We start from the raw sequence: 14958 nt of genomic DNA on the forward strand, positions 1-14958 counted from the left end.
CTTGTCTTGCATTCTTATGGGGTTTTTGTTTGTTTTGTTTTTGAGACAGGGTTTTTCTGTGTAACCCTGGAACTCCTTCTGTAGACCAGGTTGGCCTTGAACTCACAGAGATCCGCCTGCTTCTGCCTCCTGAGTGCTGGGATTAAAGGCGTGCGCCACCACTGCCAGCTCCTGCTTTTCATTCTTACTAAAGTATGAGTGACCAGTAACACACAGTGACAGATGTGAATCCTATGGTGTTTTTGTTGTTATCATTTGTTTTAAGAAGCTGGAGAGACTGCTGTGTCTAATCGACCATGAGCTGAGTTAGGTTTCCACCAATCACAAAAACACCTGACGGTGGCTGCGTGTGCCTGTATCCCCACTTTGAGGGGTTGGGGGACAGGTCAAGCTTGAGAGCTCACTGGCCAGTCAGCCTAGTCAAAAACAGTGAGTTTCTAGCCAGGCATGGTAGTAAATGCTTTTAATCTCAGCACTTGGGAGGCAGAGGCAGGTGGTTCTCTGAGTTCCAGGACAGTCAGAGCCACATAATAGACCCTGTCTCCAAATAAATAAATATAAATCTTAAAAAAGAAAAAATAAGTCCAGGAAGGTAGTCCTGGCTAGAGAAGGTAACATCATTTCAGCAACATGTAACCAGGCAGAGATTAGGGTGGGGCCATCCAGACCCCTGGGGAAGCAGTCCAGACGGGGACTAGCATGTGCAAGCCCTGAGATGAGATCTTGCTTGGTGGGTGGAGGCTGGTGTGGCTGGAATGGCGTGAGGAAAGGGCGAGGGCTTTAGCTTTGGTCCTAAGTGAGGTAACAACCCTAGAAGACTTGAAGGGAGGAAGCACATGACATGCTTGGGTGTTTGTAGGTGCTCTCTGGTGTTTGTGTAGGGGGTGGTAAGGCCACATGCCCAGAACAAAGGTCACTAATCTAAGTGACGTGTTGGCTCTGGCCAGGGTGACCTGTGGAGAGTGAGGTTAGAGCCTTTAAGGTTTGCTGCTGGGTGGTGTGCTTAAGAGGAAGGAAGAATGTAGCCGAAAGTTTTCCTGTGTCCCACCTGGTCCACAGCCGCTCAGACCCAAGTAAACACACAGAGGCTTATATTAATTAAAACTGCTCGGCCAATAGCTCAGGTTTACTACTGACTAGTTCTTGCACTTAAACTCAGCCCGTGTCTGTTAATCTATATGTCTCAGTGTTTTCCGTGGCTTTACCTGTGTGCCATTACATGCTGCTCCCTGGACAGCAGGCTGACATCTCCTGACTCAGCCTTCCTCTTCCCAGAATTCTCCTTGTCTCTTATCCCACCTATACTTCCTGCCTGGCTACTGGCCAATCAGCATTTTATTAAACCAGTGTGCAAAAGCATCATCCCACAGCAGAAGAATCCCAGGGAGTATGGTTTGGGATTGATATCCTGGAAGGACACATGTGGCCCAGATTGGGGAGCCACTGGGAGCTGATTTGTGGGATTTAGGAGGATTATCTTTGAAATGCTCAGGCCAAACAGGTGGTCCAGGAAAGGGTCCCTGCTAAACTTCTAAATGTCAAAAGCCAATGGCATATAAGAGCAATTCAGTTAAGACCTGGAAAGTAGTGGTCCATGCCTTGGTCCTAACCCTGAGGAGGCTGAGGCAGTACAATTGCTGTTGAGTTTAAGGTCATCTAAGACTAACAAGCTTTAAAAAATAAAAAATAAGTAGCCAGGAGGTTGTAGCACATGACTTTAATCCCAGCACTCAGGAGGCAGAGTCAGGTGGATTTCTGAGTTTGAGGCCAGCCTGGACTACAGAGCGAGTTCCAGAACAGCCAGGGCTACACAGAGAAACATTGTCTGGAAAAACCAAGAAAAGAAAAAGAAAGGAAGGAAGGAAGGAAGAGAGAGAGAGAGAGAGAGAGAGAGAGAGAAAGAAAGAAAGAAAGAAAGAAAGAAAGAAAGAAAGAAAGAAAGAAAGAAAGAAAGAAAGAAGGAAAGAAGGAAAGAAGGAAAGAAAGAAAAGCCCTGCACTTGGGAGGTGGAGGCAAGAATTCAAGATCATCATTGGCTGTATAGTGAGTTTAAGGCCAGCCTGGGCTATATGAGTCTCTGTCCAAAAGAAAAGGAAGTCAGTGTGGAGAAATGGGTCAGTGGATGAAGGAGCTTTCCACTAGGCCTGATGACACAAGTTCACAAGTTTGGTTCCTGGGACTCACGTAGTAGAGAATTGACTTCTAACTCCTTACACACACACACACACACACACACACACACACACACACACACACACACATACACACATACACACACACACATACACACACACACACACACATACACACATACACACACACACACATACACACACACACACACACAAATACATGTTTGAAAAAAATAAGGTTAGGAGCTATATTCAATATATATATTCAGTGTATATAAGGTCACATTGCTACTCATGCAGAGGACCCAGGTCAATATCTAGCACCCATATGGCACTCATAACCATCTGTAATTGTAGTTCCAGGGAATCTGACACCCTCCTCTGGTCTCCAAGGGTACCAGGCATTCGTGTGTTACATACACACATGCAGGCAAATACATACACAAAATAGAAATAAATCTTAAAGAAATAAAAATAGGGAAGCTGAGTGTAGGGGTGCATGCCTTTAATCCTAGCACTCAGGAGGCAGAAGCAGTTTGAGGACAGTCTGGTCTACATCATAGTTCCAGCCCTGAGAAAATTCCTCCCAGAGGCACACACTGCATCTGGTGCATCTGCCTCAGTTCCATCCTGAGTCTCAGTTCCTTTTTGTACCAACTTTTTCTATCCCCTCACAGCCCTGGTAATAACTAAGCTCTTATGCTTTTGGTCTCAGTCCTCTGTTATTTCGTCCTCCATCTATCCTTCCTGGCTCCTTACCCCTGGCCTTTTTTTTTTTTTCTTTTTCTTTTTCTTTTTTTTTTTTTAAGATTTATTTATCATGTATACAGTGTTCTGCCTGCATGTATCCCTGCAGGCCAGAAGAGGGCACCAGATCTCATTACGGATAGTTGTGAGCCACCATGTGGTTTCTGGGAATTGAACTCAGGACCTCTGGAAGAGCAGCCAGTGCTCTTAACCCACTGAGCCCACCCCTGGCCCTTATAAACTCTGTCTTCTCCTCTCTCTGGCCATGAGGACTGTGTCTGTCTCTGGAATTCCACTCCAGTCCTTACTGCACCTGGTTATGCAAATAGCCCTGTTTTCCCCAGTCCGTCTCTCTGCCACGCCCCTAGGCCTGAGGAAGGGGATGGTCTGAGCTTCATCTGCACAAGAAACAAAGCTATGTATCTACTGCCTGCTTGTCTCCTAGGCTCAGCGAGGGAGTTAGTTACCTAGAGGTTCAGCAGGTCTGAGAAGCTGAACTGTTTGCCAAGTGGTCTATAGTATATGTGCACACAAGAATTTCATAGCAAGGCACAGCTGAATATTAAGGCTGTATAACACCAAATATTCTGTGATAAATGGCTTCCCATTTGACGGACCCTTGGTGGGTCAAAGAATAGCTTTAATACACAGCTGAATCTCTATAACATATTCTTGCAGCCCACAAGACATAGTAAGTTCTGGGGCAGCCAGAGCTACATAGTGGGCACCATCTTGAAGAGACAAAAAGGGCAGAGAGATGGCTCAGCAGATCAGGGCTGAAGAACTTGAGTTTGAGTCCCAGCACCCACATACCTGTTCACAACTGTTTGTATCTCCAGTTCCAGGAGATCCAACATCCTCTTCTGGACTCCGAGGAACCAGGCAAGCAAGTGGTACACAGACTTACATGTAGGCAAATGCTTGTACCCATAAAATAATTGCCAAACCAAGAAAAATAATCACTAAAGCAAGCAAACCTGGCATGTCTGGACTGGGATAGCACAGTGAGCAGAGTGTTGCCTGGCTTAGCTGGCGTGCAAGAGGACCTGGCCTGGCTGCATCCCCCAGCACCATACACACAGGACCTGGAGTGCGGAGAGAATATTTGAGGGTACAGGTGCTTGGAGCAAGGGGAAATGGTTGCTTTGAAACAGTGGCTGACTTACTGACGAGTGGGCCTGGTGATACAGCTCAGTGTTCCCGCTGCTTGTCTTTCATGCTAAGGGCTCTGATCACCAGGCAGCATTTCCCTCTCACCAGTGAATAAAACCAAAGGTACTGCTGGGCAGTAGTGGCACCTTTAATCCCAGCACTCGGGAGGCAGAGGCAGGCGGATCTCTGTGAGTTCGAGGCCAGCCTGGGCTACCGAGTGAGTTCCAGGAAAGGCGCAAAGCTACACAGAGAAACCCTGTCTCGAAAAAAACAAAACAAACAACAACAACAACAACAAAAGGATAAAACAAACAAACCCCCCAAAGGTACTACATCAAAATTTGGGGGGGGCGTTAGGGAATGACTAGAACATCAAGAAAGTTTGGGCTGGGCGGTGGTGGCGCACGCCTTTAATCCCAACACTCGGGAGGCAGAGCCAGGTGGATCTCTGTGAGTTTGAGGCCAGCCTGGTCTACAGGGTGAGTTCCAGGAAAAACACAAAGCTACACAGAGAAACCCTGTCACAACAAACAGGGGGTGGGGGTGGGGTGGGGAGCTTGGAAGGCCCGGTGTGGTGTCTCCTGCCTTTAAGCCCAGCACTAGGTAGGCGAGGGAGGTGAATGTGAGCTCCCAGACAGCCTAGTCAGGAGGTACCGGCCAGCTGCACACTGACATCCTGTATCAAAACAAAAAAGCCCAGAGGAATTTCCAAACCTTATAAATGATCTGGTTAGAGACACCACTTCAGTGTTAACCATTTATTGAACACCTACTATAAACCAACCGCTTCAAAGCCATCATTTCATTTATTTCTGTTTTAGCCCTCACAAGTTCATGAGGTAGGCACTCAGTTCCACTGGAAGGGAACAACCCAGGCCGCCTGTCAGGTGGTGGTGCTTGGGAAGCCGCTTAAAGAAGCTGGGAGTAGAAAAAAAGAAGAAAAAAAAAAGCAACAGCAGCTGGGAGAGTATGGACCCCTAACACCATCAGCCCCAGCGGGAGACATAGCCGGTCAAAATGAGCAGATCACCTTGGTGCAGGCCTAGCTAGCTTGTGCAGACCTTGGTGGTCGCCAGCATGCCCTGTGCAGGATTGGGTGTCCACAGGGGTCCTGGTCCCAGGGTCTCAGGCCGGACTCTCTTCCTCCTCTCCAATAGGGCTGGGCAGCCAAGGCGGTGCGGGAGCTCGGGGCCCTGGAAGGGGCACGATGGTGAAAGGTTCAGCAGTCGGCCCCGGGACCGGGGCAGGCGGCTCAGGACATGCGGGGGGCTCGAGCTCCGGCTCCCGCAGGCTGGGGTCGAGCAATGGCTCTCCACAACCGCACTCAACGCCTCCGCTCTCCGCGGCGCCTGCACATCCGCAGCTGGCCGCGGTGGACGCCTCTGACACGCAGCTGTTCTTACGCCGTAACAGCGACAGGCGCCGCCCCAGCGGACCCACAGTGCCCGCACCCGCCGGCAGGAGGCGCTGCAGAAAGTCCCCGTGAGCCTCTCCCAGCGGGCCGTCCACGCCGTCCAGCCGCTGGAACTGCATGTCCTCCTTAGCCAGCCTGCAGATGGACAAGGGGTCAGCACTGAGGCCTCGCTCTTTTGCGTTGATTTATTTATTAGTTTATTTATTTTAGCTTTCCCGTGTTTTTGTTTTGTTTTGTTTGAGACAGGCTTTGTTTGTGTAGCCTTGGCTGTCCTAGTACTAACTCGGTAGACACAGGGTTTCTCTGTGCAGCAGTTCTGGCTGACCTGGAACTCGCTTTGTATATTACGCTGGCCTCGAACTCACAGAGATCCGCCTGCAGACCTCCCAAGCGCTGGGATTAAAGGCGTGTGCCACCACCCCCTGTCTAGTTTTGTGATATTTATTTAGTTGTTGTTGTTTTATTTTTTAGTAGAGGGAAGGTAGGTTCAGGAAAAGGAATTCTCAGGAGAGGTTCCAAAGGAGGAATGTGTTTTCTCGTTCTCTCTCTCTCTCTCTCTCTCTCTCTCTCTCTCTCTCTCTCTCTCTCTCTCTCTCTCTCTCTGTGTGTGTGTGTGTGTGTGTGTGCTGTTGTTTGTTTTGACAAAGTCTTACTATGTAGCTCTAACTGACCTGAGATTCACTATGCAGTTCAGACTGGCCTCAAACTTGGTGAAGGAACCTTTGCCTCTGTCTCCCCTGTCCTGGGACTGGCTACAGATGTGTGCCATCAAATCCGGGGCTGTCTGTCTATCTGTCACTGTTTAGCGACGTTTGAAATAGAGGTTAGGACCTCTTGCATGATAGATTAGACCCTACCCTCTTCTTGATCCCCAAAGCGGATCCGAAGCGCCTGAGATTTACCTATCTCCACCCACTCCTTGTATCACTCTGAAAGATCTAGCCATATCCTCTGGCGCCACAACCTCAACTGTGGCCGCATCTTGTCTCTGAAAGTCTTTAGATCTGTCCCCCAGTCTCCAACCGATGACCTGTCCCCACCCCAGTCACAGCCCTGAACTTGATCTCTTCACGTAGCAGAACTCCTGATCCCCTTGGCTCCACCTCCCGAGTGCTGGGGTTCCTGGTTTATGCCACATTCCTGGGCCAAATTGCCTAGCTTGGTTACCGGAGTCCCCGGATTAACCCCACAGACCATAGACCTTCCTAGGCCAGCAGAGCCCTAACCCCGCCCACCGCGCTCGCTCACGCTATATCAAAGGTGGAGCCCTGGAACGAAGGCTGCTGCAGCAGGAAAGCGGTGGCCGCGGTGTAGGGCGCGCGAGCTTCGGCCGCATCCCAGTATAGATCTTTCTCCAGCATAGCTAAATCGTCATACATCTCGTCCACCGCTAGCATCGACACCTGAGGATGTGGAGACGCAGGGTGGGGTGGGTGGAGCCCTCATGGCACGTGATCCAAGAGAGAGGGGTATTCAGGGTGAGCCCCGGACCACTTAGAAAACTAGGCCACCAGGAGTAGAGTCTGACCTGGAAGTTGCGGTCAATAAGAAAGTTGGTCTCAAAGTCGTCGTCGTCCTCTCCGAAAGGGTTGATGAGCTGTTCTGCTACCTGAGTACAGAGAAGAGAGGCAGGTGGAGCTTGGAGAATCGTTCATACCCCACTCCTCCGCTCCACACCTCCCCCACCCCTCCCACCTTAAGCCAGCCGGCGTAGAAGAAGAACTGCAGTAAAGTGAAGATGGGAATGCACAGATCCAAGGTGTGGTCTTTGTAGCCCTGTGCGGGGTCTAGGAATTGACGGCCGATGAGGCAAGCCAGGAAGTAGCTGTACACTGCGATCGTCACTACCTGGGGGCCAGGCAAATGGAAACGAGATCACTTCTGACCCCCCACCCCATGTGCCTCAGAGTCGTGGAAAGATCAGGACCAGCAATGAACTTCAGGATGATTGAGTTTTAGCTGGCTTTCAGTCCCTACACTCTTTTCAACTGAGAAAGGATCTGGCTATGTAACCTAGCCTGATTTCAAACTCTGGGTCCTCTTGCCTCAGCTTGCCGAATGCTGGGAGAGAGTACAGATGTGTGCCATTATGACTGACTTCCATTTTTCCTTAAGAGGAATAGGAAGGCCGGGCGGTGGTGGCACACACCTTTAATACCAGCACTCAGAGGCAGAGGCAGGTAGGTGGATCTCTGTGAGTTTGAAGCCAGCCTAGTCTACAGAGTTCGTTCCAGAACAGCCAGGACTGTTTCACAAAGAAACCCTGTCTTGAAAAACAAAACAAAACAACATCAAAAAAGAGGAATAGAGACTCCTATGTTGAGTGTAAATGGAGGCATGGAGAAGTTACCTGGGTGTAGACGAGGGGTATGCTAATCCAGTCGTAGTGAAACAGCATCCCACATTTGCTCCGAAACACATTCAGCTCCTGTGGGCAGATGCGAGTCATGAAGGGGTTGAACACTGAATTCACGTAGAGCTTACATACGAGTACTCGGATAGAGAAGGGTCATATATTAGGAATTAGGCGAGTATTTGGTGGTGGTATACAACTGGGTGGGGGTACCACGCACTACAGGGCTGCCGCCGTGGAAATAAGTGCATTGGTCAGGGTGTTTGGAATACAGACTTGTGGGCGATGCAGGGTCAGCCGCCCTCGACCCACTCCAAAGCGCACAATTTCTCTGTTATTCTATAAGAATGACTTCTTCGGGCTGGAGAGATGGCTCAGAGGTTAAGAGCACTGACTGCTCTTCCAGAGGTCCTGAGTTCAATTCCCAGCACCCACATGGTGGCTCACAACCATCTGTAATGAGATCTGGTGTCCTCTTCTGTGTATATAATAAATAAACAAAATTTAAAAAAAAAAAAAAAAGAATGACTTCTTCTCAGGCCCACCTCCAGCAGCAGCTTAAGGGCACTGTTGTCGCGGATGCGTCCCTCTCGCCGCGCCTGAGCCGCCAGGCTAGAGAACCACACGCAGGGCACCCAGTATTTGTTGTAGGATGAGTTCAAGTTCTCGAACTTCTTGCGCTCCTCGCGGGTCATAAATCCTGGAGGGGTGTGACCCGAGGTTACTCTCACTGCTCTCCTGTCTGGCCCTGCCATCCTCTGGCCAGAGACTCACCAGCCTCGACCACGTGGTCTATGGTGGGGAACCGCTTGAAGACCGCTGTGCTGACCGAACGCAGGATCAGCACCGCGGAGAGTCCTGCGTAGCGCATGAGCGTGCGCCGGTAGAGGCGACCTCGATCGTCCCGCCCATGCACGGTGCCGACGACCACGCACATGAGTGCATCCGGCAGAGGCATGCACAGGTACTGGTTCCACCAGCGATGCACCACCAGAGTCACGTAGAAGCCTGAGGGCAAGCCGGAGAAGGAAGCTCAGCAGGATTCAGGGGCCAAGAGTTTGGGAGCCCAAGCCGTGGAACTGGGATGACAGAGGGTTTGCATCAGAGACACATGGAAAAGGCTGGTCACCCTGACCACACGGGCCATTTGGCTTAAGAACGTGGATATTCAGCCCTTGAAGTCAAAGAGATTGGAGCAGGCTGGGGTACCCCGAGATGGGGGATTGTATCCCAATATGGATGTGGAATCCTAGGGCCCATGTTAGGCGCATGAAGGAACATGTTTCTCTGACCCCAGGGAATCACTAGGTTTGGGGTATCTGGATTGGAAACAAGGTGGGACATTAGTGTGTGGGCGTGGAATGAACGAACACCAGGGACAACTAGATAGATTTACTGCGACAGTCATTGTAGTCCCTGAACCCTGGTTATGAAAGAGTTTTTCCCTCAGCCAGAGTTACATAAGGAGTTTCAGGGCAGCCAAGGCTACTTAGTGAGAGACCCTGTCTCAAGCCAACAAACAATACACACCTAGAAAGAAAGAGTTTGGCCCTATGTAAGGGGGGGACCTGGGCAGGCTGTTCATCCCAACCATGTGATGGGAGGGTCACATGAGCTTTCTATGGGGCCGGGGGCCAGGCTGGATTTGAATGGAGTCATATTTGGTCCCTGGCGGGAAGGCTCTCGGGATGTGTGGGAGGATAGTAATCGGATGCAAACACAATTAGCAATAAGTCTGTGGGTGAGGTGGAGCTCCCACGGGGCACCTCGGAGTGTACCGTAACCAGGTGATATCCAGTGTCTCAGGATGTAGGGTCATATGGGCATCTTCAAGGTGTGCATTCAGAAGTGGGAAGCCCTGGAGGTTAGATTTGAGTGAGGGTAGGAATGGGGGGGTCTCCAGAAGGCATGGATGAAAAACAGATTTCTCCCTGAAGTAGGAAGGGGACACTCGGGACGCAACCTCACCAAGCACGAAAGAGACCGGGATGAGGCTGGCGTACTGGTCGCAATACATGACAAGCTTCTCAAAGTAGCGCTTCTGCTCTTCCGCCAGTAAGAAGCTGCGGGGTAGGGAATGCAGTGGCTACAGGTCTCTCCTCCACTCCCGATCCCTGCCACAGGGCGCAGATCCCCAGGCCTTCTCACCGATAGGCGGCGCTCAGCGCCATGTAGAGCCCCAGGAAACACAGCAGCTCTCGCCACAGGAGCTTGTAGATGCTTCCGCGCCACAGCAGCAGTAGCTGCGAGAAGCCGCCGAAGCGGGCATTCGCCACTCGGGCTGTGTAGGTGACGGTCATTGCTGTGCCGGGCCAGTGTGGTCAATGGAGAGGGGGTTAGCCTGAGCCCTGACCTGTGAGCCATGGGAGAAAGACCGGACTGGTCCTGGGAGTTTCAGGTGCAGGCGCCAGCGGACATAGCGCACTGTGTTCACTGCACTAGAGCGGTCCCCACCCGCGTCCTGTTACCACGTCCCCCGCCCCGGTCCTGGCTCTCTCCCGAGTTCCCTTCTCCCAGTCTTGTTCTCTCCTCCCCTAGACTGTTGGCCTAAGCCTTTTGGATTTTTAGTTAGGTTCCCCACTTCCTAACCCCCTGGATGAATCTAGTCACTTTTTGAATGGTCTCCCACGTCCCCTCCCTCCAGCCCTTCACCTGTACAATGCTCAACCTCCTTGACTTGCCGAGTCCTCAGTTTCTAAATTCTCGGAGCTTCAACCCCCCACCCCACCCCGCCCAGTTCATTGCCCACCCTCCCAACTTTGGTTTCCTCTCTCCACCGCCTTGAGCCTACAGTCTGCCCTGGCTGACTCCTAGTCTGGGGCTACTACCCCCTCCCCCCATATTCAGAACTACTCTGAATGCAGTCTTTAAGGCTCTGGGTCCCCAGTCTGTCCCACAGCCTCCCTGTCTTCCGCTAGGAACCAGCCCCCTCCGACCCACGCTTAATCCTCCGGCTCTGACCCGTCCGGTCCTACCCCAGACCCTCTTCTCCCTTCTGCGTCCCCTCCTTGCTGATCCTCCTAGCCTTGCCCCCGGTCCCCTAGGAGTCCTGCCCAAAGCCTGCCACTGCAGGGCCCTTTTTTCTCCCAGGCCTGGTCCTTCTCACCTGTGTGGAGGGTGGCAGTACAGGGACAGGCAGGGACAGAGACTGAATGGGAGGGTGGCTTCAGTTTGGGGTGAGGCTGAAGCCACTCTGTGCGGGAAGGGAGCTGGGGAGTGGACGTGGGCAGCCCCTCCCAGGTCCATCCTCTCTAGCTCAGCTCCAGCCTCAGAACTTTGTTTGGAGAAGGTCTGCCAGTTTGTCTCCTGGGCAGGGGGGTGGGGTTGGGTGGGGTGGTGTGTGTGTGTGTGTGTGTGTGTGTGTGTGGTCTGCCTTGTACTTCCTTGCTCCTCTCTGTCTGGCTCCCTAGTAGGGAGAAGGAACCTATAGCTGGAAGAGGGAAGAAGCTCCCTCCTACACACACACACACACACACACACACACACACACACACACACACACACACCGAGCCAACAAGACTGGGTCACCTTTCAGTTACCTGTGCTCAGCGGCTGTCACAAAGATGTAGACCCAAGCACACATTTAGCTTCCCCTTACACAGCTTTACTTTACCACAATGGCAATTCACACTGTCACACGGACTTTCAGGACCTGCCAGGTATGCCAGCAGCTAAGACAGGAGGGCTGTCATGAGTCCCAGGCTAGCCTGGGCTATAGAGGGAGACTGAATCACAAAAAGCCAATAGAGGGCTGAAGTGCTTAAGAGTGTGTACTGCTCTTGTTAAGTTTGTCCCCAGCACCCACTCTGATGTCACAACCGTCTGTAACTCCAGCCCCAGGGGACCCAAGGGCACCCGTACTCTATACCACACAGGCATAGAGACATATACCACAATTGAGACAGTAGGGCTGGAGATATGGCTCAGAAGTTAAGGACTCACACTGCTCTTGTAGAATTTGGTACCTAGCACCTACATTGTTGCTTACAACTGTCTGTGACTCCAGCTCAAGGGCTTCTTATTCTCTCATTAGCCTTCCTGGGTATTTATTCATGTGCATGCAGGTAAAACACACTTACAATGAAATATAAACAGCCCAGTGGTGTTGGCACATGCCTTAATCCCAGCACTTGGGAGGCAGAGGCAGGCAGATCTCTAAGTTCAAGGCTAGCCTGGTCTAAAGTTTCATCACAGAGTGAGTTCCAGGACAGCCAGGGCTATATAGAGAAACCCTGTCTAGAGGGGGTAAAAAAAAAAGGAAGGAAGTCACCTCTTTAATTCCAGCACTAGAGAGGCAGAGGCAGACAGAATATGTGAGTTTGAGACCAGCTTGATAGACAGGTCTACATAGAGAGTTCCAGACCCCCCCTCCAAAAAGTATAAAGGTGCATATCTATGATCCTATCTTTTCTGAGGGGAGGCAGAGGCAGGAGGATCACTAAGAAGAAATAAAGACACCAACCTGGGGTACATAGTGATTTGGGGCAAGCCTCAGTTTGCTACATGGTAGGATTCTGTATAAAAATAATGCTGGACAGTGGTGGCGCATGCCTTTAGTTCCAGCAATCGGGAGGCAGAGGCAGGCAGATCTCTGTGAGTTCAAGGCCAGCCTGGTTTACAGAATGAGTTCCAGGACTCCTGGGGGATACAATAAAATCCTGCCTCCAAAAAACAAAACAAAAACAAAAACCAAACAAACAAAGAAACATGGCATGAGTTTACTCCCTGGAACTCATATAAAGAGAACCAACTCCACAAAGCTGTCCTCTGACAGACACACACACACACACACACACACACACACACACACACACACACACACACACACACACACACACAATGTTCAGAGTCACACAAGTCCCACCCCCTTCCTTCCACTGGAACAAGTGACTGTAAGGCAAGTGAAACCTGGAAGCAATCAGTCCTCAGCTCATGGACCCACACCAGCTGCTCCAAACAGCCTTATAGGAGGGCAGAAGAAGGGGGCCAGGGGCCTGCCTTCCTGTATGCTCTCATCACATGACAAAGACTCAGGAGAGCACTCAGCACCCCATGCCTTCCCATCCATAGCCACAGACATTCATATTCAGTTTGAAGTCTCCCTTTCCTCTGTACAAAGACTCATCCAAAGTTGCATGAGAAGTGTGGGGAGATCTTCCTCAACACAGTGGGATACAGCCCTAGGGTCAGAGTAGGACCTTGGTGGTTCCCAACACTTGTCATTTGCAAGAGTATCTTAATGGTAGAAGACTTGCCAAGCAATTATGAAGCCCTGGGGTCCATCCCTAGCACTGCAGGGGGATGACAACAGAGACCTTTCCTTAACATTCTCATCAACTAAAACCTCAGTGACATTAATGCATTTGTACATTAATGTATTTAGGCAGGCATGGTGGTATATACTCATAATCCCAGCATTTTGGAGGGTATGCATTCAAGGCAATCTAAATTATAAGCTCTGTCTAAAATGAAAAAAAAAAAAAAAAAAAAAGGCCTTGTCTCAATGCTTCCTCCTTTATGTGCTGCGTACAGAAACACCCAGACATATACTCAGGTCTCATACTCAACAATGCCCTGAACACACAACCAGGGACATAAATCTTTGTCCCTATGTTTGGTACTGACTCAAGACAGATGTTCTGTCTTTAGAGACACACCAATAGGAGAGCCACGCCCAGCCTGGCACACAGAAGAGCACTTCCCACGGCCACCCCCAACCTCAAGCATGTCCAGATACATGGGTATGAGAGGGGCAGAGGCTCAGGGTCCGACCTGGGAGGGGTGCTCGGAGGTCCCCATGAGTCCCTTGGTATCCACCTGCCTCGCAGCCCAGGTGGGAACGACCCAGTGCAGCACCACGGGGAGAGGCCCATCTGGCCAGGACACAGTGTTCCCAGGCTGGCAGATGTCTGCCCCACCTGGGTAAATTAGGAACCAGCTCGGGCTGGTCACCCTTGGCCCTCTATCTCCGCTGCCCAGCTGCCCAGCAGCCTATAAACTCCAGCAGCGATAGCTGGCTGGGCGACGCTGCCAGCTGCAGGCCCGGGCACTGGACAGGCTGTTCTTGGACAGGCTGCCCCGACTGCCTAGCAGGTGTCCTTGCGCTCCCCGCAGCTTTCCCCTTCTCCCCCAGCACACACGCATTCCCACAGTTCCTCCGACCCCCAACTGGTCGGGAGGGCAGGTTGCCTGGTTCACATGCCCTCTCACGGCACTAGCACATGACTCTTAGTGAGGTCTGAGCTGGGTGCTGGGGAGAAAACCCTGTGCCAGCAGGGAGATGGTTCCTGTTGTTTCCACCAGCCTCAAAGGCAAACCTCGCCTCTGACGACAGTCAGCAGCTAGGTTCTGAACCCAGGCAGTATGGGCTTGGATTCCGTGGTCCTTCTTCCCTATGGCTGCTTCCTTCTGTTTCCATCTGTCACTCCAACGTGCCCATACCAGCTCGCACACACCCAGTCCAGTGGAGGGCAAGTCTAGGCGCGAGACATGCATGCATTCCCGGGCATGTCTAGACCCTGGTTGTACCAGGAACATTTCTGAGTCATGTATGTCTTCCAGCACCCCTTTTTGTCCCCTCACACCAAGCAGCTGTGGCTTGGAACTTGGAGAACACTCAGAAGTCATGTTTTATTCCCAGTCTTTCAGGTGTCCATTATAGTGGTTGTTCAGCAGGTGCCAGGACAAGGGAGGGGACAGGGGCTACTAAGTAGCTTCTTCAAAGACGTGCTGAGAATTGTGCCACAGTTCAGGTCCCCAATTTAAGGGCTATAGGAGTAAAGCTCGGAACAGCTGGAGGCCTGTACTGGGGGAGCTTCTGGAAGCCTTCTCTGAAAGCAGGTCCAGTCTTAAGGGAACCCCAGCATCCTCTGCCAACCGCCAGTCCTCATTAGTTCCACCCCGGGGGGGAGGGGGGGGGCTGGAAGCATCCCAGGAAGGCAGGAACTAGGGGGTGTACATACAGATCCTTAATCCCCAGTCTGGCAGGACCAGCCTCTGCCCAGGGCGCCCACGAATTCCCAAACTAAACAGCAGGTGGTGTTGGGCTCAATGCCTGCTTAATCCGTTCTCTAGCCTGAGGCTGGCTGCGGAGCCTCAAGATTCCCACACTCTGACTTCTTCTTCTTCTTCTTTTTTTTTTTTGGAGACAGGGTTTCACC

At 51.4% G+C, this 14958-nt stretch overlaps 1 protein-coding gene across 1 annotated transcript; it reads right to left on the reverse strand.

Moving 5' to 3' along the window:
- Positions 1-5046: 5046 nt before the first annotated feature.
- Best2 (bestrophin 2) lies at positions 5047-10224 on the reverse strand. The gene is made up of 9 exons (XM_006998371.3): positions 9947-10224; positions 9767-9861; positions 8573-8806; positions 8344-8498; positions 7796-7873; positions 7141-7293; positions 6974-7054; positions 6694-6848; positions 5047-5580 (listed from the first exon to the last, which is right to left on the reverse strand). Exons 1-9 carry the CDS (start codon positions 10096-10098, stop codon positions 5157-5159), a joined length of 1527 nt encoding a protein of 508 aa, XP_006998433.1. The 5' UTR covers positions 10099-10224; the 3' UTR covers positions 5047-5156.
- Between the last annotated feature and the right edge of the window lie 4734 nt (positions 10225-14958).

The sequence above is a fragment of the Peromyscus maniculatus genome, chromosome 5, assembly GCF_049852395.1.
Source record: "Peromyscus maniculatus bairdii isolate BWxNUB_F1_BW_parent chromosome 5, HU_Pman_BW_mat_3.1, whole genome shotgun sequence".
Taxonomy (NCBI): Eukaryota; Metazoa; Chordata; class Mammalia; order Rodentia; family Cricetidae; genus Peromyscus; species Peromyscus maniculatus.

Excerpts from the sequence above, each read along its gene's own strand:
- Best2 (XM_006998371.3), bottom strand. The coding sequence starts at position 10,098 with ATGACCGTCACCTACACAGCCCGAGTGGCGAATGCCCGCTTCGGCGGC. Across the intron at positions 7,055-7,140 it reads TCTACGCCGGCTGGCTTAAG|GTAGCAGAACAGCTCATCAA; the intron begins GTGGGAGGGGTG and ends CTCTGTACTCAG. Across the intron at positions 5,581-6,693 it reads GGCTCCACCTTTGATATAGC|GCTGGCTAAGGAGGACATGC; the intron begins GTGAGCGAGCGC and ends GTCCATCTGCAG.